Source organism: Suricata suricatta, chromosome 5, assembly GCF_006229205.1.
Source record: "Suricata suricatta isolate VVHF042 chromosome 5, meerkat_22Aug2017_6uvM2_HiC, whole genome shotgun sequence".
In the NCBI taxonomy this organism is placed as follows: Eukaryota; Metazoa; Chordata; class Mammalia; order Carnivora; family Herpestidae; genus Suricata; species Suricata suricatta.
In genome coordinates, this window is record NC_043704.1 from 144,563,760 (window position 1) to 144,586,128 (window position 22,369).

A 22,369-nucleotide genomic window follows, 5' to 3' on the forward strand; every position below is an offset into this window, starting at 1 on the left:
AAAGAAAACAAACAAGCAAAGAATAAAAAACAGAGATAAACCAAGAAACAGACTCTGAACCACAAAGAACGAACTGATGTTACCAGAAGGGAGGAGGTGGGGGATGGGTGAAATAGGTGATGGGGATTAAAGAGTACATGTATCATGACAGGCACTGAGTGATGCACAAAATTGCTGCATCAGTATATTGGACACCTGAAACTAACATAACACTGTATTTAAAAAATTTTTTTATGTTTGTTTATTATTGAGACAGAGAAACAGCATGAGTGGGGGGGATGGGGGCAGAGAGAGAGAGGGAGACAGATTCTGAAGCAGACTTCAGGCTTTGAGCTGTTAGCACAGCTAACGGACTGAGGCACCCAGGCGCCCCATAGCATTGTATGTTAATGATACTAGAATTAAAATAAACAACTTAAAGGGTGCCTGGGTGGCTCAGTGGGTTAAGCTTCCACTCTTGATTTTGGCTCAGGTACATGATGATCTCATGGTTCGTGGGATTGAGCCCTATGTCGGGCTCTGCACTGACAGCACAGAGCCTGCTTGGGATTCTCTCTCCTTTTCTCTTTGCCCCTCCTGCTTGAATGCCTGCTCTCGCTCTCTTCAAAATAAACAAACATTAAAAAAAATAAAGGACTTAACTAGGCTGGCTATTACTCAATGTTTTGGTGAGGATTTTTTAATATTATAAATCTATTTAAATACTACATATTCCTGTCTCATGGACTTATTTTTTTTTAATGTTTATTTCTTTTTGAGAGACAGAGAAAGAAACAGAGTGTGAGTGCAGGAGGGGCAGAGAGAGAGGGAGACACAGAATTCAAAGCAGGCAGGCTCCGAACTGTCAGCACAGAGCCCGACATGGGGGTCAAACTCAAGGACCGCGAGATCATGACCTGAGCCAAAGTTGGGCGCTTAACTGACTGAACCACCCAGGTGCCCCATGAACTTGTCTAGTTATTAGCAATATCATGTTAATGGTACTTATAAATGTGAGTTTCTTAGATCTAAGGACTTATTCCTGAAAAACATTCATGAGTTCTCTGAAAATTTAAAAATTGTTTTCATGTTAAATTAAAAAAAACTAGGGGCGCTTGGGTGGCTCAGTCGTTTAAACCTCCGACTTTGGCTCAGGTCAGATCTCACGTTCGTGGCTTCAAGCCCCGCGTCAGGCTCTGTGCTGACAGCTAGCTCAGAGCCTGGAGCCTGCTTCCGGTTCTGTGTCTCCTTCTCTCTCTGCCCCTCCCCCTCTCATGCTCTGTCTCTGTCTGTATCAAAAATAAAAATAAAAAACATTAAAAAAAAACCTATATAGGTCTTGGATCTTCTGAATGACCGTCTTTATATCTAAGTGCTGCCACAAGACTGCAGTAGTCACTTCTGCATAGGTGTCATAATCCTACTGGTGACAAGCTGTGGCCAAGCAATGCAGACCGAACAGAGAGAAGACATGAGACCTGTCAAACTCAAAGCAAAGTATCCCAAAGTAGACAGTCCTATAGTCAACGGAACTGGCCAGACTGGTTCTTTTTATGAACTATTTTCCAACACTTCATAGCAATAAGTGCCACCATAAATAGGCAATAAAGAACTTGTCATTAAAAAAGTACTTCTTTTTCAGCACTATTTGCAGTGTACTATTAAAACAGTCCATCAAAATAACAGACTGGGTTGAAAATAGTAGTATCCATGATAATGACAATGATTATACCCATGATGATCCATCATGAGTTAACCAGTAAAAAATAGAATATAGAAATACTTCTGCTATTAAACCCAACACTGGCATTTAATTTCAGTAGAAAATGTGTTATAATGATTGCTAATTTGAATTTTATGAATTCATTTCACTGGACTAATGGTTCTCAACATGAGTTTGAGAACTCACCTGGGGGGGCTTTTCAAACACACATTCCTGGGTCTCTCCTCCTGGCTTCTTCAGATCCAGCAGGTTTGGGGTGGGGTCCAAGAATCTGCATTGCTAACATGCAACCAGCGCTGCTGCTGCTAGTGTAGGGACCACAGTGAGGAACCACTCCATCAGACATTCACTACACTACGCACAAGGAATACAAAGTTCCTTCCATCAAAGTCACTGTCCTTTGTGAGACTTTGATTGGAGAGGGAAAACAAATAGCAGAGGGTTTCAAGGTTCTGTCATTAGGTCTACACTGGAGATATGCAACGACCAGGAAGCCAGCCCTAAGGGAATATCCTGCTCTTGCCTGGAAGTCAGAAATTTTGTAGCGTTAATGAGCCATGGACAGCCAGTCATTCCAGGAAATAAGGCAAGCATATACAGAGGCCTGGAGGCAAAGAAGTGTCCTTCTACAAAGGACAAATAGTTTGAATGAATGTTAGGGTGTGAGGGGAAAAGGAGCCAGAAAGTGAGAACAAGTACAGAATGGCAGATCGTGAAGGGCATCTTATGCCAGGCTGAGGTCACACTTTATTCTGAAGAAAATGGGGAGCCACTGGCAGTGTTGAGGTATTTTAGAAAGACCTCTATGGCCAAATTGACAAGTTTAGGGGTAAGGAGACTAGGTAACTAGGTATTACTGGTATTGCTCCTAGCAAGGAATGAGGTAGGCCTGAACTAAGGTAATAGCAGTGGGGACAGCCGTACTCAAGGCAGACTTGGTTGGGGGGTTGGCTGAGAGAGGAGGGGGAAGACACAGATGTCAGCGAAGGCTCTCTCTTCACTGCTTCAGACACAGTGCTCTCTCCTACTCTACCACTTAGCTTCTGAGGTGCCTGGTCCTGCATCTTCCTTGCAGGCTGCTCTTCCATCCTCACACAATGTTGGTATTCTCCAGGGTTCCTTCCTCGGCCTTCTTCTCTTCTCACTCTGCATGTAATTCCAGGAGAAGCTCCAAACACAACCTCCTACCCCCTATGATCTGGTGACCCGTGGATTTCCTTCCAGCCATAGCCTCTCCTGAACAGCTAACTGGTCATCACTACTTGGATGTCCCATATACCAGATATTTCATTTGCAAATATCTTCTCCCATCTGATAGGCTGCCTTTTGGTTTTGATTATTTCCTTCACTGTGCAGAAGCTTTTTATTTTGACATTTATTTTTGATTTTATTTTCCCTGCCTCAGGAGACATATCTAGAAAAATGTTGCTACAGATGCCGTTGTACAGATGCCTGTGCTCTCTTCTAAACATTTTATGGTTTCAGGTCTCACATTTAGGGCTGTAATCCACTTCGAGTTTATTTTTAAAGAAAGGGTCCAGTTTCATTCTTTTGCAGATAGCTGTCTGGTTTTCCCAGTATCAGTTGTTGAAGAGACTGTCGTATTCCCGTTTTATATTCTTTCCTCCTTTCATGAAGACTGACCATATAATTATGGGCTTATCTCTGGGTTTTCTACTCTGTTCCATTGATCTGTATGTCTCTTTTGGTGCCAGTATCATATTGTTTTGATTACTACAGCTTTGTAATAGACCTTGAAGTCTGGAATTGTGGCACCTCCAGTTTTGTCTTTCTTTTTCAAGATTGCTTTGGCTATTTGAGGTCTTTTGTGGTTCCATACAAATTTTAGGACCGATGTATTCCAGTTCTGTGAAAATGCTGTTGATATTACAAAGATATAGTCTTGTTCTACTAATACATATCTTCTAATCACATTATTTGTTAGGTTTTTTCCCACCCTCTCTTTTTAGATCTTTAATAGTTTAGCCTTTGGCCTCTGCCTGGTTCTCTTCTCACTATATAAACATGCTACTCAAAAATGAACATTAACTGCATCTTTACCACACTCCAATCCATTCCCCATCCTGCAGCTGAGTGATCTTCCTGCAACAATTTCCTCATGCTACTTCTGCCTCTTAAGACCCTTCAGGGTATTCTAGTTAATGACATATGAAAGCTGAAGTATTTAGAGTGAAGTAAATTAGTATCAGCAACTTACTTTGTAATGCATAAAAAAAAGGGTGGAGCAGTGAAATATTTATGTGATAAAGCAAATACAGTTAACTGTAAACGGTAGAATCTAGGTTTGGATATATGAATATTCACTTCAGAATTCCTCCAACATGTGTGGAATTTTCATAGGATGTCAAAAAACCCTCAGGGTCTTCCTGCTGCCCTTTAAAAAAAGTTTGTTTTTTTAAATATTTATTTATTTTTGAGACAGAGACAGACAGAGCTAGAGTGCAAGTGGGGGAGGTGCAGAGAGAGGAGAAGAATCCAAAGAAGGTGACAAGGCTCTGAGCAGTCAGCACAGAGCCTGAAGTGGAGCACAAACTCATGGACCACAAGATCATGACCTGAGCCGGTTAGACGCTTAACTGACTGAGCCATCCTGGCCCCACTTCCTGCTGCCCTTGCAATAAGGCCTAATGTTCCTTACAAAAGCCACCTAATTTTTCTGCCCCTCTCTATACCCCATATCCCACAGCCCACATGCTAGGCTCCAGTTCTTGCAGAGCCAGAAAGGGTGCAGTCTCTCAACTCTAAGTCTTCACACATGCTGTCGCTTCTTTCTGGAATATTCTTCCCTTTCCCTCACACCTGAGAGAACCCCAGCTTATCCTTCTGGTCTCAGTTTAGTTTCCTCTAGGAAACTTTCTTTGCCTCCACAAGTCTGGTTATGTACCCTCTCTCATACTCCCAAGAACACACTGCACACTTAAAGATACTTTAATATAATGTGTCAGCTCATTTAGAGGTTTCCTCAGGAGAATGGAAGTCTGCCAAGTCTGTCCCCTTCATTCAACAAATTTTCTTTGGGCAAGTTCTCTTAACATTAGGCAGGATATAAAGTCTTTGATTTTAAGGTGGTTAATCATCATATTCTTTTTTTTTAAAGAGTATTTATTTTGAGAGAGAGAGCAAGAGCATGAGGTGGATAGGGACAGAGAGAGACAGGGAAAGAGAGAATCCCAAACAGGCTCTGGGCAGACATGGGGCTTGATCTCACGATCTGAGCTGAAATCAAGAGTCAAATGCTTGCTTAACTGAGTGAGCGACCCAGGTGCCCCGAAATTATCCCATTCTTAATAGGCACTGTCCCTGCTTGTTTAACAAAAATACACACCATGTTGCTTTAGTCTCTTTGGGCTATTAAAACAGAAATTCCATACGTAGGCTAGGTCCCTTTTAAACAACACAATTTATTTCTCACAGTTCTGGAGGCTAGGAAGTTCAAGATCAAGGCACCAGCAGATCAAGTGTCTAGTGAGGGCTTGTTTCCTGGTTCATGGACAGTTGTCTTCTCACATGGCAGAAGAGGTAAGAGAGTATCCTGGTGTCTGTTTTATGAGAGCCCCATTCATGAGGCCTCTGGCCTCACAACCTAATCATCTATAAAAGACCATACCTCCTCATGCCATCGCACTGTGGGGGAGGATTTCAACATCTTCATTTGAGAGGTACACATTCACTGTATGGCACCCACCAGAGAGTCAGAAGATCCTTTACAAATATTCATTGTCTCTTAATCACAGCTATAGTCTCTACTTTTATAACTATACCCCATCTATAATTGCTTGTCCTGGGCCCTTACCCACAATTTATTGCAATAATTTACCCACTCATACCTATAAAACTGAAGTGGTTACCTCTCGACAATAACAGATCAAGTAACTGTGTGAGCTCCTAATACACATCTCCTTCAATAACTTAGAAAAGCTTCCTAGTCATTGGAGCTGGCATAGTCAGCTGCCTTGCCACAACCAAGATATACTATGTCTGACAACTCTAAGAAGTCCATTACAAACCCTTTCTCTTTATTCTATTATGCAATTAGAAGGATTAAAAAATGTTAAAATTCAGGATACCTCTGTTTGGCATTGACAGACATCTAAAAACCATCTTTACTGGCCAAATCATTCAAAAACAAAACTCAGTAAATTCCAAGGTATTTTTGAAAAACAAAACAAATAACCCTAAGAGTTTAAAGAGTAAAATAAAACAAAAGAAAAATAACTATATACAAACCTCATTCCAATAATTAATATATCTTTAAAGTGGCAAGTAGGGTTAATGGGGCCTGTGTGGCTTTAAACCTAAAGCAATCTACAGATCCAATGCAATCTCTATCAAAATTCCAGTGGCATTTTCCACAAAAACAGAACAAACAATCCTAAAATTTGTCTAGAACTACAAAAGAACCTGGATAAGCCAAACCAATCTTGAGAAAGAACAAAGTTGGAGGCATCACACTCCCTAACTTCAAACTGTACTACAAAGTACAGTCATTAAAACAGTAAGGTATTGGTGTAAAACACAGATCTATCAACGGAACAGAATAGAGAGCCCAAAAATAAACCTAAGCGTATATGGTCGATTCATTTATGACAAAGGAGCCAAGAATATACAACAGGTAAAGGGTAGTCACCTTAGTAAATGATGTTGGGAACAATTGGACAGCCATATGCGGAAGAATGAAACTGGACCACTATCTTACACCAAATACAGAAATGTACTCAAAGTAGGTTAAAGACTTGAACATAAGACCTGAAGCCATAAAGCTACTAGAAGTAAACACAGACAGTCAGCTCCCTGACATAGGTCTTGGCAATGATTTTTTTTAAATGTGACTCTAAAAGCAAAAGCAACAAAAGCAAGAATAAACAAACTAAAGGTCTGTAAAAGGTTTTTACACAACAAAAGAAACCATCAATAGAATAAAAAGGCAACCAAATGAATGGGAGAAAATACTTCCAATTCATAGATCTATAAGTGGTTAATATGCAAAATGTATAAAGAATTCATACAATGCAATTAGCAAAAAACCAAATAGTATCGTTAACAAAATGGACAGAAGGCATGAACAGACATTTGTCCAAAGACCCAAAAGGCACATGAAAAGATGCTCAACATCACTAATCATCAAAAAAAAAAATGCAAACCAAAAACACAATTGGAGTATCACCTCATACCTGTTAGAATGGCTAGTATGAGACAAGAAAAAACAAACACTGACAAGGATGTGCCCTGATTAGTACAGCCACCGTGGAAAATAGTAGGAGATTCCTCAAAAAAAAAAGAAAAATTCTGGTATTTTGACCTTATGATCCACCAAGTCCGTTCTTGGGTATTTATCCAAAGAAAATGAAAACACTAACTTGAAAAGATACATGTACCCTTATGTAAATTGAAGCATTATTTATAATAAAGATGAGAACATAGTAAGTATCCATTGATGGTGAGTGGATAAAAGAAGATGTGAGACACACACACACACAATATTATTCAGCCATAAGAAAGAATGAAACCTTGCCATTTGTGACAACATAGATGGAACTTGAGGGCATTATGCTAAGTGCAATAATTCAGATAAAGAAAGACAAATGCAGTATAATTTCTCTTATACGTGGAATCTTAAAAACAAACAAACAAACCCCAAAATCCCCCAAGCTCATAGATACAGAGAACGGATTGGTGGTTGTGGTACCGGGGGTGGGAAGGGTGGGGGAAGATGCGGGGGGGCATCAAAAAAGTGAAATTAAAAAAAATGTATTCAGGAGTGCCTGGGTGGCTCAGTCGGTTAAACATCTGACTCTTGGTTTCAGCTCAGGTCATGAACTCACCGTTTGTGAGTCTGAGCGTCAGGCTCTGACCTGACAGTGCAGAGTCTGCTTGGGGTCTCTCTCTCCCTCTCTGCCGTGCCCTGATCTCTCTGTATCTTGTCTCTCTCAAAATAAATAAACTTAAAAAAAGAAAAGTATTCAATGCTAATACATAAAGAGTGAAGACAAAAATCTCTCCAGAAATATAGGAATATTCAGGTGACTTTTATGACACTAAGGGGCATTACAGTACCTGCATCAAGGATACAAACTATTAAAATCGCATAAACATGTCTTAGAATCACTTAAAATGAAAGCTTAAAATTCTCCTATGTTATCAAAACCACAAAGAGCCATGGAGAGCATGGAGAAAAATAATAAATAAAATAAAAATTCTTTCTCATGACCAAGCCGTTCAGGAAACAAAAGGCACTAAATTCCAAGTTATTTTTGAAAAAACACAGAGCCAAATGGTTTAAGTAGCAAAATAAAAGTAACTACATATGTACTTCACTCTATGCAAGTAATATATCTTTAAAGTGGCAAGTAGAGCAATGGGGCCTGTGTGACTTCAAGAAATGTTGGAAGAATCCATCTACATGTCTCAACTAAACTGGAAGGAAGCCTTATCTCCGGTTCCTCGGCCTTCAGCTGGCAGTGAAACAGGCATCCTGGCTTTCAGCATGCCCGCCAAACGGTTACCCGTCTGTAAACATACACTTACCCAGTACTGAGAGTTCCTGTTTAAGAAGACGAAGATGCAAGTCCTTCTATAAAGTGCCCTTTAGTGATGATGTTACAGTTACTCTCTAAATATTTTATCTAAACTTGTGTTTTATATTAGATTATCTTAAAGAGGGCATATTTGAAAGATGTGTTTTAAAGCAAACTGAAATATTTCATTAGATCAAATTATATTTAATAGAGTTATTTTCATGTCCTCATCTAGGTGCTGGGAAACTTTTTATGTAAAGAATTAGATGGAAGGGCACCTGGGTGGCTCAGTTGGTTAGGCATCTGACTTCAGCTCAGCTCATGATCTCATGGTCTGTGGGTTCAAGCCCCGCATCAGGCTCTGTGCTGACAGCTCAGAGCCTGGAGCCTGCTTCCGATTCTGTGTCTCCCTCTCTCTCTGCCCCTCCCCTGCTTGCTCTTTCTCTCTCTCAAAAACAATAAAAACATTAAAAAGATTTAAAAAAAGAACTAGATAGCAAATATTTTAGGCTTTGTAGTTCACATACGGTCTCTATCACATATTCATCTTTAGTTTTTTTCTCCTTCCATCTCTTTAAAAACATAAACAAACAAACTATTCTTGGCTTGTGATTATACAGAAATAGTCTATAGGTCAAACCCTGTCCTAGTGGATGAACCAAAGGAAGAAAGATCTGTTGATTTCATTACAGTGAAATTCCCCACAGCAAAAAAGCCCGTATTGCAAATTCTTTGTCTGAGAACTGTTCAAAAAAGTCACTCTCTGTGAGCCAAGTATAAGATCCAAGTACCAAAAGAACCCAGTTTTATTTTTTTAATTTTTTAAGATTTTATTTTTTTAAAGTTTATTTATTTTGAGAAAGAGCACATGTGCAAGTGGGAGTGAAGCAGAGACAGGGAGAAAACCCCAAACAGGCTCCTTCCTGTCAATGCAGAGCCTAACGCCTGACGCACAGCTTGATCTCACAAACTGTGAGATCATAACCTGAGCCGAAATCAATAATCAGCTGCTTAAACAACAGCCACCCAGGCACCCCTTAATCCAATGTGGGGCTCAAACCTACAATCCTGAGATCAAGAGTTGCATGCTCTGTCAACTGAGCCAGCCAGGCACCCCAAAAGAACTTCAGTGTTAGCATAAAGCAAGAACGGCCATACAGTCTTACTTCTTTTGAGCTCATATTTGAAAACCAAATTGATTATAAAAGAATCTCCATAAACTCCACTGAAACAGTATACGGGCAAAGATGTGCTCATGATACTGTTTTAACTCAAAAGATCTCTAATTCAACACCAGATGTAGCATCCATAAACTTTATAATGACAATTTAATTAACAGATTTAGAAATGGGAGGAGTCAGAAGATGTGATTTCTAACTAAAACAGTATCATTAGTTGTGTAAACCTGGACAAGTCAAGTATTTCCATTTGTCCATCATCTTCTAAACAGAGGTGGCCTAAACCAAACAAAATTTATGGTGATGGATTTAAAGTTCTGTGACTATTATCATTTGTTACTTCTTAGTGATACACTAGAAATAAAGTTCTTTTATAAGACATCAACAGTGTTTAAAAGATAACATGAAAACATGAATCACATGAAAATGAGCTGTCAAAGCAAAACAATGAAGCGCTCACAACACATTAATAATAGCCATCTTGAACACTTCCAGTGTATGCCACTGTTTGAAGCAGTTTACAAACATCATCTCATAATCCCCACGATAATCCTAAAAGGTAATCTGAAAAATCAAGCAGTTTGTTAAAGAAGGGTCAGGATTAGAATCCAGCAATGCTCCTAAACACCACGGACATTGCCATTGTCCCGGGAGCAGCTTCTGGCCTTCTCCACTCAACGTACACAGGAAAGACGAAATCTAAAATAAGCGATCCTCTGCCTCCCGCCCTCCCAGTGTCCTCTCCTGTTGTCATAGAAGGCCGAAACACTGTGCTCGCTCTTCTTGCCTTGCACAGGTTGTGCGCCGGATCCTGCTTTCTATGTAGAGCTTTGCTGCAGATCCCCGCACCTAGACTGGATCCATCACGGTCTGCAGCATCATGATAATCAGAACAGAAGGAAATCTAGCCTGCCATGTTCCTTCTTTATGCAGGTGAGATATCAACATTGTGAAGTTAACTTTTGTTTTATTTGGCCTTGCATGATGTAAAACAAATCACCCTATTTTATCTGAAAGCTCTGGCGACAAGAGCCATGAGGGGTCTTCACCAGTTATCTGGACGACCCTTGCCAGCCAGGGCCGGCAAGGAGATGATGCTGAGCAGCTGTAGCAGCTGCACCAGTGGCTGTAAGTAAACATTTACCCATGGCTGTTCAATTTTTTTTTAAATGTTTTATTTATTTTTGAAAGAGAGAGAGAGAGCGAGAGAGAGCGAGAGAGAGACAGTGTGAGCAGGGAAGGGTCAGAGAGACAGGGAGACACAGAATCTGAAGACGGCTCCAGGCTCTGAGCTAGCTGTCAGCACAGAACCTGAGGTGGGGCTCGAACCCATGAACAGCAAGATCATGACCTGAGCTGGGAGCTGGATGATGCTCAACTGACTGAGCCACAGGCGCCCTACCCATGGCTGTTCAAGACGACATCCCTCTAACACGTCAAGGAGTACATGTATAGTGGAAAGTTAGATAAACCCAATCTTGAATCCTAGCTCGGCTGTGACCTGGGGCTCAAACTTCTCTTCTGTAAAAAAGTAAGCATGATACATAATAAAGCAGAACACTCAATTAACAGGCATTAACATATGATGTTCCCATCCATCTGTTGGCCAAAGCCCTACTTTTGAATATCATCATTCAGTAATTCACGTTAAAAAATAGAATTTGCGGTACCTGGATGGCTCAGTCGGTCAAGCATCCGACTCTTGATTTCAGCTCAGGTTCTCATGATCTCACAGTTCGGGAGTTCGAGCCCCACGCAGGGCTCTGTGCTGACAGTGTGGAGCCTGGAGCCCACTTCAAGTTCTGTGGCTCGCTCTCTGTCTGCCCTTCCCCTGCCCCTGTGCTCTCACTCTCTCTCAAAAATAAACATTAAAAAAATTTTATAATTTATCCTTTATCATTTCCCTCACTTTCACACTGACTAGACATAAACTGAAAACCACTGAGCTTAATTCAATAAACATTTACAATAGTCAATAAATGCTAATCCCAATGGCTATGTTCCTATGCTCTGCAAGGTCAAAAGTCACACTGAAGTAATAGTTTTTACTCAACAAATACGATATATATAAACTATAGTTAAACTGCCTTTAAATTAAGATGCCAATGTATAACTTACCTACCTAATAAGTGAAGATTAAAGTGAATAATCCTTAGTGTTAGCAATGGTACTAGACAAATAAGAACTCTCGTATACTGATCGTAAGAACCCAAAATGGTACAACTTCCCTGAAAGACTGGTGTAAAAAAAAGAAAAAAAGACTCAAAGATAAATACTTTTGACCTAGCCATTCAATTTATAGGAATTTATCCCAAAGATAATACTGGGCAAGTGGAAAATTAGCTATAGCAATAATAACCTGTCTTTTCATCAATTGTAATTATGGTATAGCTAAATATATTATTCAGTCACTAAAAGGAAGAAACCTGTATCTATTGTCATAAAATACATAAAGTATTTTAAAAATCTGATTTTTCAAAACAGTATATAAGGTATGAGCCTATTTGTTTAAAAAACAAATATAAAGGGGTGCCTGGGTGGCTCAGATGGTTAAGTATCTGACTCTTGGTCTCAGCTCAGGTCTTAATCTCAGGGTTATGAGTTCAGGCCCTGCAATGGGCTCTATGCTGGGCGGTGAGCGTACTTTAAAAAAATAAAAAAAAAAGGAAAGAAAAAATCCCACACATACATACACATAGAAAAAATGAACGTGGTATCTCCAGGCAGTAGTATCACGTTATTTTCATTTTCTTACCTTCATAATTTTTTCTTTACTTGGACAAGAAACATGTATTACTTTATAATTTAAAACAGTGACTTTCAGGGATGCCTGGGTGACTTGGTAGATTGAGCATCCAACTCTTGATTTTGGCTCAGGTCATGGGACTGATCCCCAAGATTCTCTGTCTCTCTCTCTCTCCCTGCTAGTGCTCTCTCAAATAAATAAAATAGTGACTTCCAATTTTGAGAAGAAAGTGCTTTAAGATATAACTTCTTTTAGTTCTTTTTATTTATTTTTAAATGTTTATTTATCTGAGAGAGAGTGAGTGCACGGGAGGGACAGGAAAGAATCTCAGCAGGCTCCACACTCAGAGCAGAGCCTAATGCAGGGCTTGATCCCACAAACCGGAGATCATAACCTGAGCTAAAATCAAGAATCAGACACAGGCTCCTGGGTGGCTCAGTTGGTAAGCGTCCAACTCTTGATGTTGGCTCAGGTCGTGACCTCGGGGTACCTGAGTTCAAGCTCTGCATTGGGCTCCTTGCTGACAATGCAGAGCCTGCTTAGGATTCTCTCTCCCTCTCTCGCTGCCCCTCCCCTGCTTGTGCTCTTTTTCTCTCTTTTAAAAATGAATAAACATTAAAAAAAAAAGACACTTAAATGACTGAGCCACCCAGTGCCCCTCTTTTAGTTCTTTTAATCCAAGTATTAAAAAATCTCAGTTAACAGATCAGAAGGGTGTACTTTATCCAGTCTCACAGCTTCAAATGGTAGACAGGGCTGACTCTGAGACCCGGTGCCTCTAGGAAGGTTCCAACAACCTGAGCTGTCTCGGCCTATTCCACTAGCTTGCAGCTACTGTAACTGCTTCCTCAGTCTGCAGCCCCCAGTGTTCTTTTCCCCACGATTCTCAGCAACATTTTACTCAGACACCAGCTTTCCTGCAAAATCTTAAGTGACCTACTTAAAATTATTTCATACTGACATATTTGATTTTACTCAAAAGTCTTTCCCCACAGGAGTTTATAAGCTCCTGGAGGGCAGGGATGGAGTCTTATTTGTCTGTTTTCCACAAATGATTCAGCAAAGCATTTTATGCATAGCACAATTTAATAATGTTTGATGAACAAATGAAGGAAGAGATGATCTGGTTTTATCCCTGATTTTATAAGTAAAATAAAGGCCAAAAAGATCAGTCCACGGTCACTCACTCACTGGGTCCTTCCTGTTTCCTAACTCAAGCTGTGCCCTTGTTCACGCGTGCTCGAGCTCTCTCAGCGCCGGAGGAAATACATGAACTCCTCCTAACACCCCTTCCACCTGTGTTCAGACTATACATCTAGCTGGAGTAACAATGATACCTAAGTAAAGCTGGTCATCATTCATTCAACATTTACTGAGCCCCTGTCATGACCAAACATCATATTCCATTAGCCAGAAACCTCTATTAACTGGCATCTGTGCTTAGTGACAAAACTGATACCCGTTAACACCCCAAAGCAGGGGTCTACAAACCTCCGCTCACAGGCAAAATCTGGTGCCACCTGTTTTTATAAATAAAGGTTTGGTTAACCACACCCATTCATCTATATATGAATTATTTATAGGTGTTTGGGGGCTTTAAGTGCAGAGTTGAACAGTTACATCAGAGACCATAGAGCTCGCAAAGCCTAAATTATTTCCTACCTGGCCCTTTACATAATAGGTTGCTGACTCTGACCACTGTAAAATGTCAATATGCCCCTGGAGTCTCAAAACACTTTATATTTGGCAATGTTTAACAGTAGTACCACATAACACGCAGTAAATAATTTTGTTAATTCTTTAAAAATTACTAGTGCAGTATTATCCATATCAGCATCCAAAATGTGCTTACATTCCACTCTTTGCATCATATTCCCATAACCAATCATTCCTCAAAAGAGCACTGACATACTTCCGACTGATAAAAGTCTGTGTTTTCCAGAAGTCCTGGAACCTTGATGATCTTTAATCCCAGCTCCTCACAAGTTAAGAGCTTCAGACTGAATAATCTCATTATTTTCAAAGTTAGTCCTCACACAGAAGTTACTTCTCTGAACAGATCTCTAGTTCCACCGTGTATCTTGAGGTTTCCCACCAATAATTCAAGCATAACAGAAGCTATTTTACACCTGAAAAGAATGACTATTTCAAAATACTCCCTGAAGCTGCTCAGCATTTTGTGGGGCTTTATCAGCTGCACACAACCCTGGAAGGGCACCTTCAGGGAAAAATATAGCGTCTCTAGACTTCTTCCCTGGTGGAATCAAACAGCCATGTTTACAAGGAAATTTTTTAAAGATTTTATTTTTAAGTAATGTCCACATCCAACCTGGATATTAAGAGTCACATACTCTACAGAATGAGCCTGCCAAGGTGCCCCAATACTTTCATTTAAGCCCAACTGCAGTAGTCCTCAAAATATTTTCTTAAAAATATTTAAATAACCTGGGGCACCTGGGTGACAGGTTCGGCTAAGCATCTGACTCTTGATCTTGGCTTAGCTTGTCATCTCAATGCTTGTGAGTTTGAGGCCTGCACTGGGCTTTGCACTGATGGGGCAAAGCCTGCTTGGGATTCTGTCTCCTTCTCTCCACTCCTCCCTCATTTGTGCTCGCTCTCTCCTTCTCTCAAAACATATAAATTAAAAAAACTTAAAAATATTTAATAACCCAAGATTTGGAATTAAAAAAAATTATAGAATGTGGTATCAGGTAAGATTTCATAGATCACTATGGGGTGCCTGGGTGGTTCAGTCGGTTAAGCATCTGACTTCATTCAGCTCAGGTCATGATCTCACAGTTTGTGGGTTCAAGCCCTGCATGGGGCTCTGTGCTGACAGCTCAGAGCCTAGAGCCTGATTCAGATCCTGTGTCTCTCTCTTTCTCTGCCCTCCTCCAATTATGCTGTTTCTGTCTCAATAATAAATAAACATTAAAAAAAAAAAGATTTTACAGATCACTAAATCCAAATATTTTAATGTATAGATGAGAAAGATGAGGCTTACCTGATTTACCAAAGGGCCAACTAGTTTTCATTAATTTATGTTGGCCTCCAATCATAAAGTTATACTGATGTTCTATTTATAAGCCAGGTACTGTGCTGGGGGCCAAGATTACACATGTATCTTAGTAAAACAATGAATTCATTTAATCTAAATCAATGAGATATTCTGTAGTGAAATAGATACATCAGAGAACCAGATAAAATTCCTTTAACATATTAACTTTTCCTACAAAGAAAGCTCTCTTTTCTTTTAGGGAGACAGTCCAATGTATAGGTTAATATTGGCTCTGGAGGACTGTGGGTGGCTCAGTCCATTAAGCTAAGTGTCTGACTTTGGCTCAGGTCATGATCTCACAGCTTGTGAATTCGAGCCCTGCGCCAGGCTCTGTGCAGGGAGTTGTAGGAGGTGAGCTGCCCTGCTCCTTCCCAGCCCCATCTCACCTTCCCCCTTGAGCCAAACTTGGGGGAGGGGGATTCTCTAGAGTGGAAGTCATGGCCACTGCCTTCCTCCCTCTCTGTGCACAGATGCTTGGGCTCCCAGCTGGAACACAACCATTGCCCACGATGCCTCCAGGTCTGCCCATGCTCTACGAAACCAGTGAGTGCAGGGGACCGAAGGTGGCTACAGGGTGAAAATCCTGCCCAGACAAGTTTCTTTTCATTTATGTTCCGAGTATGTCCAAAGAGTAAAACTAAATAGACCCTTCCTATCCACTGCTGTAAGCAGCTCAAGTGCGACATGTGGAGAAGCCGTCGGGGCTCCTCAGACAAAGCCCTCCAGCTCGGCGGCCCTGCCCAGGGTCTCCGTCTGCTCAGAGCTGGGCCAGCATCGCACCCCGCTCTTCATGTGGCCCAGGGCTCTGCTGCCGCCTCCCAACCCTGGCACAACCCACGCCCCCCCCCCCGCCCCCCGCTAAGCTGGCTCCGAACTTTGGGTCATCTACCACACACAGCTCATCTTCAGTGTTCGGGTTCTCTATATGCAGACTGCCTCCTGGCTAAAATGTGGTACCCCAAGAATCAACACCTGCAGCATTTTCATGATCCCACGTGGACACGCACAGAGCAGCAGAAATGTTGAGTCGCCCGCTATGCAGGTTCCCAGTGCAGGCTGAATGAGGTGACCCTCGGCCTCCTGTATCAGGATCTGATCAAGTATCCTTGTCACCGTCTATACAGCACCACGTATGCCACATGCCCGTGCTTTTTGTTGGTGATTCGGCTGTCTGAAATAACCCCTACATGTAGCGCTCAAGGGCTGTCTGGCTTTCCGAAGTGCAGGAAGGCTGTGCGGTGCCTCTTGGAGACAATACCTGTGTTGGTCAAGCTCCCATCAGGCATCAGTGAGAGTGCTCCTGACCATGACTTACAATCCCTCAAACAAATATATGTATCGGTCAAAAATAAGTTAATTAGCCAAATATATATTTACGCACACACACCTAGGAAAGAGGGTGTCTTTAAACAAAACCCAGTTAGGTTATATATTGATCAGTTGATGAGTATGTTGGGAGCGGCCGCCCACAGGAATAGAACAGTGTGTCTCCCCAGCATTGGTTATTTCAGGGTTGTGGTGACTTTCTTGGACATAATCACCATGAATAATGAGCATCAACTGGGGTTTTATTCTCACTGAAGGTGGCTCAAGCCTGTCAAGGAACATAAACTGAAAGGAGGTATATATAGAGGGCCAGCAGCGAGTGTCAGTACTACTCCTGCAAACTGTCTTCCCAGACTAGAACCCTGTCCTTCATCATCATGTTTAAAATAGTAGAAAGAGAGGAGTGCCTGGCAGCTCAGTCAGTAAGCGTTCAACTTCGGCTCAGGTCATGATCTCAGGGTTTGTGGGTTTGAGCCCCGTGTCGGGCTCTGTGCTGACAGCTCAGAGCCTGGAGCCTGCTTTGGATTCTGTGTCACTGTCTATTTGCCCCTCCCCCATTCACACTCTGGTTCTCTCTCTCAAAAATAAATAAAAACTTAATATTTTAAAAAAATATGGGGCACCTGAGTAGCTCAGTCAGTTGAGCATCCGACTTCAGCTCAGTTCATCATCTCATAGCTTGTGAGTTCGAGCCCCGTGTCAGGTTCCGTGCTGACAGCTTGGAGGCTAGACCCTGCTTCGGATTCTGGTTCTCCTTCTCTTTTTGCCCCTCCCCACCTCAAAAATAAATAAACATTAAAAAAAAAAGTACTGGCTCTGGAGGTAGGCTACAGGATTTAGATTCCTGATGTTGATTCTGGCTGTGTAAACTTACAGCAATTTACTTAACAGCTCTGTTTGTTTCTTGATCTTTAAGGGGATAATCAAATTCTGTAAACAATCTTAACATGGCTTGTCCTCATAAGTGCTCTATAAATGTTAGGTACTATTATTTTCCTTACGGAGTTTTCTTAACAAAACACAGAAAAGTAATCAAGATATAGAGTAAATGCCCTTTCAAAAGCATCTATTAAAATATACTTGCCAATGCAGTAAAAATTGATTAAATATTAAGGGTAAAAAGGAAAAAATAGTTCTTCAAAGGACAAGTTATAAGCTAAATCCTACTTAAAATACATGCACTAAAAGTTTTATCTTTACTATTAAAAACTTCATTGAAGCTCATTCTCAAAATCTTTCAAGAAAGAAAATGGTTAAACACTAATGCCATAATGTTTCTGGTTTTCACTAAGGGTCCGGCCTAGGTAGATTAAATGACCCCTTAAACACAAGTGTCGTGGCCCAGTGGTGTTCCTCAATAAGCTTCAGCCTAGAATCCAACAAATATATGGATTTTACAAAACAATTACTAGTGTTCTTACTCAAAGATAGCTTTTTGAAAAAAAAGTTATGCAGTAGGAAGAATATGTGGCACTTTCCCCCTTGCGAAGAATTGTATCAACTTGGAAAGCCACGCCAGAGTCACAGAACACAGGGTCTGTGTGACCTTGGAAAACTCACTTAAGAGGTCTTTAATTCATTATCTCATCTACAAAGTGGTGCTAACATCTACCTCTCAGACTTGTAGGTGGGGAAAGAAGGGGGGCGGCAGAAGAGATAAACTAAGATTTATATGAAAATACTTAGAATGGCCTATAGACGTGCATACATCACTGGTCCTGATCCTTCTCACCCAGAGCCAGAGGGACAGGAAACCATGTGGCAAGCTAAGGTTAAACTGCAGTTTGCATTGCAGTAAATGAGCCTTGATCATTGCTCCTATTTCAGGTTGTTTTTGGAAATGTAAAACCCTGTCACAGTCTCAGATTTTGCTTTTTAAATACAGGATTCTAGAGATGGCCATAATTCATGAAAAGCACATTAGAGCCAAGCATCCTTTTCTGCCTAGCATCCTAGTCTGCCCTCAAACTCCTAACAAAGAAAGCCACAATCCCTATTTATATATTTCTTCCCTCCACCAGCACAGACTGAATGCCGCCTAACTTGTGATGGTAAAATATCTTTAAGAAATCTTTAGAGATATTTTATTTATTTATTTAACATTTATTTATTTCTGAGAGACAGAGACACAAATCATGAGCAGGGGAGGGGCAGAGGAGAGAGCGAGACACAGCATCCGAAGCAGGCTGCAGGCTCTGAGTGATCAGCACAGAGCCTGACGCGGGGCTCGAACCCACAAACTGTGAGATCATGACTTGAACTGAAGTCGGATGCTAAACCAACTGAGCCACCCAGGCGCTCCTCTTTACAGGTATTTTAAAACGTTAATCCTATTTATGTAATCTGTATAAAAATCTGCTCTTCCAACATTGAAAAGGACTTTGATGAAAATCCCAGTAGTACTCAAAGAAAAATTTTAAGTTTCAAGTTTTATAACCTGACACTAGACAGGGAGCCTTACAAACTATTAAGCTCATAAGGAAGGAAATTTAATCTATTCTAAGTATGGAAGGATAGGAGCGTCTGGGGTCTGGGGCCTCTAAGTACACTCAGTCACTTACTCTGACCCAGTGTCAGAGTCAGGTTAAAAAAGGGGTTAATGGGGCTCAGTAGGTTAAGCGGCCGGCTTCAGCTGAGGTCATGATCTCACGGTTCGTGGGTTCAAGCCCCGTGTCGGGCTCTATGCTGACAGCTAGCTCAGAGCCTGGAACCTGCTTCCAATTCTGTGTCTCCCTCTCTCGCCGACCCTCCCCTGCTTGCACTGTCTCTGTCTCTCAAAAATAAATAAAAACCACAAAAAAAATTTTAAAAAAGGGGTTAAAGGAAAAGCCCAGTGCAACTTCAGCACAAACACGGAACATCAAAAGTGAACGAAGCTGTCAATTTTGTTTCACAACAAACAGAACCATCTAATGGTATTTAACACACACGAATAATTAGGAGGAACTTACAAAATGAAAACACAATGCAGGAATCTTATCCTCACAATGACAGTATTTGAAGAGAAGTCTTATTTAACTTGGAGTAATTAAAAAATAATCCACTTCAATGAGGTCACAGTAAGTCCATTTAGGCTTATAATTAACAGTAATTTGTTTAAATTAGTAAACCTAAAACACTTTCTGGGATTTTGTGTTTTTGTTTTTTTTGTTTGTTTGTTTTTGCTTTCGGATCCAAATCTCTCTCTGCCCTAAAAATATCACTTATGTGGACACTAATTCAATATTTAAAAAGAGAATTCTGATAAAACATTTTCTAATTGAGAGAAATCCATCACAAAAAGCCACTGTGCTGTTATCACTTTACAAGTTTATCTCATTCAGTCTTCCCCATAACTCTAAGAGGGAGGCTTTATAAGTTCTATAATACCCATTTTAAAGATGAAGAAATCGAGGGTTGTAGGTATCAAGGAACTTGTTTAAGATTATAAGGCTGTGACTGAATCCAGGTTAATCTGCAGTAGGTACCTTCAATCACATTAAAAACAAACTAATTTTTCAGCTAGCTCCATGTCACTTTAAAGAGCAAGAATCATACACTCAACATTGGCAGTATTCATGAAAAATAAGTAATTTGTTTCCACCAAAACATTTCTATTAAAAGCAGGCCCTATCAAGTAGTATTTGACTTCTTTGTTTCCTTTCCTGTTTTGGATGTACATAAAACTAGACTTAGACACCAATAACCAAAGTTTTAAATTTTAACCATCATTTTACAAGCCAAGCATCAACATCTCACTTTAAGGAGTATGAAAGAAATGGCTTCTGTAACTGAGTCAGGAGCTAAGCTTGCAAAAATGTGAATCTGATTTATTCTCTCAAGATCCTCGATGCCCACCCTGAGAATCAGTAAAGAAACAAAACACATAACTTCCAGAGAGCAGAGAAAACACAGAACAGAATAGAGCCATTAGACCATTTCTCCTTATTTCAATCATTTGGCTCAAAGGGACTGGACTAGTAAGGTGTTCTATTGCCTTTTACAAATATCAGAATTATAAGTGACAATGAAAAAGGCATCTGCAATGCTAGTCCATTGTACCCGAAAGGCTGAATCAAATAGGAACATTTATCACGATTTACAAGGTCTCAATTTCTAGCTTCCCTGTCAATTATACAAAGAGTCAGCTATTAAATATTAATGGCATGCCATTTCTACTGGAGCTCTCGCAAAGGGCCTCCTGCTACTAGTTTTTGTTATGAAAGAAAAACCGTCCTTATTTTCTAGGGAAACCCCAAGCCTCTAGAATCCCTCAGATGGGATATCGCTTTCTGTCCTTCCCAGAGGAGACAGTCAGGGCCACCTCCACATGCGAGGGAGGAGGAAGGGCTCTGGGGAGGGCGGTCCCCACAGGTACCGGGGTTGGGGTCCCCCTTCCCCAGCTGTCAGCTACAGGTCCGGCGGCGGGGCGGGGCCAGGTCCGGCCGTTCGCACAAAGCTAGCGGGCGAGCGGGCGGGCAGACCCGGACCCGGGCCGGGATGGGGTGGGGTGGGGTGGGGTGGGGTGGGGTGGGGACCGGGCGGGGCGGAGCGAGGCGAGGGACACTTACCCAGCAGCAGTACGTTCTTCCCTGCGGGGAGCTTGGAGCGCGAGCGGGTGGAGACCTCACTGAGGATGCAGGACCTAGCGGGGAGCAAGGCGCACTCTGAGGCCGGGGACCGGGACCCCACCGCGGGAGGCACCACCCGGCCTCGGCGCGCTTGAGCGGGGGCTGCCCGAGAACGCAGTGGCCTGGGCCCGGCGCCGAGCTTCGGCGGGCACGGGATCCCGCGGTGCCCGCAGGGCCGGGAGTGCCAGCGGGGATCCAGGGAAGGGTGGGGTCGTTACCAAAGGTTCTGCCCGTCTTCGTCGTCGCCTGCTGCGGCGCCGCCGTTGCCGGATGTTAGCTCGTTAGCCAAGGGGCCGCCTGTGTAAGTCGAAGCTAATCCCGGCGGAGAGGAACCGAAGGAGCCGACTCGCCCCACAGCCGCCATCTTGGTCGGGAATCACACCGCTCCCGGCAAAGCTGAATGAGCGAGGCGGCGGCGGCGGCGGCGGGAACCCGGATATGGAGCGTTCGGCACACGGGAGCGGGGCGGGGCCTGCGGGGGCGGGGCCGCGGGCCTTGCAGGGACGGCCGGGGCGAGGGAGGACGCACTGCGCGTGCGCTGTAGTCTGGAGGCCGCGCGGGAGGAATGCGCGTGCGCGGGCGACCCGGCAGGCCGTGGTGCTGAAACCCCGGTTCTACTGAACTCAGCGTAGTGAGGAGCCTCCCGCCGCCCCACCCGCAGCTTTTGGCTGCAGCAGAGCCGGTTGGGGCGTGTCAGGTGAGCAGTGCTCCCTCCCACTCTTCGGTCAGGTCTACAAACCCCGCAGCCGGCGTGTAATTCCTGCACTGTCATTGCTGTCCCATCCACCTTACCCCCCTAACCCCCGGACTCAGGCTGAACCCCCGGTCACCCGCCTACACAGACACTTCACCCGTGCCAAGATGGAAACGGGCCGCCCCCCCGCAAAAGAGGCTTTGTGCAGCCTGTGTCCGGAGAGTCACTGCGGTCCGGATTTCTGGGCTCTTCACTTTGCAATCTCACGTGGCGCCGCGTTCCTCAATCTTGGCCTTACCTCTGAAGCAGGTTCTCGCAGCCCCTGAGCCGCTGCGTGACGGAAAAAGTTTTGTCGGGGCTTGCTTTAATAATAGTCTCGGTTTCGTATGAGATGCTCCGCGTGAGATTTGACAAGACCCACTAGGTGAGTCGTCCATACATTCAGTCAACAGACGTTTATTCAGCACTTTCTATGGCAGGCACAGTTGGCCCTGGACATATACAGATGGAAAAGAACCT

The 22,369-nt window shown here is 42.4% G+C and overlaps 1 protein-coding gene across 1 annotated transcript in view; it reads right to left on the bottom strand.

Annotated features, from left to right (window-relative positions):
- The window catches only part of DYNC1LI1 (dynein cytoplasmic 1 light intermediate chain 1), a 45,362-nt gene extending 23,753 nt beyond the window's left edge, over positions 1–21,609 (bottom strand). The window contains exons 1-2 of the mRNA XM_029940390.1: positions 21,375–21,609; positions 21,097–21,170 (exon numbers count right to left, since the gene is read on the bottom strand). Of these exons, the coding sequence (XP_029796250.1) occupies positions 21,097–21,170; positions 21,375–21,520 (220 nt within the window). The 5' untranslated portion in view covers positions 21,521–21,609. The remainder of the gene's footprint in view (positions 1–21,096; positions 21,171–21,374) is intronic.
- Positions 21,610–22,369: the final 760 nt, after the last annotated feature.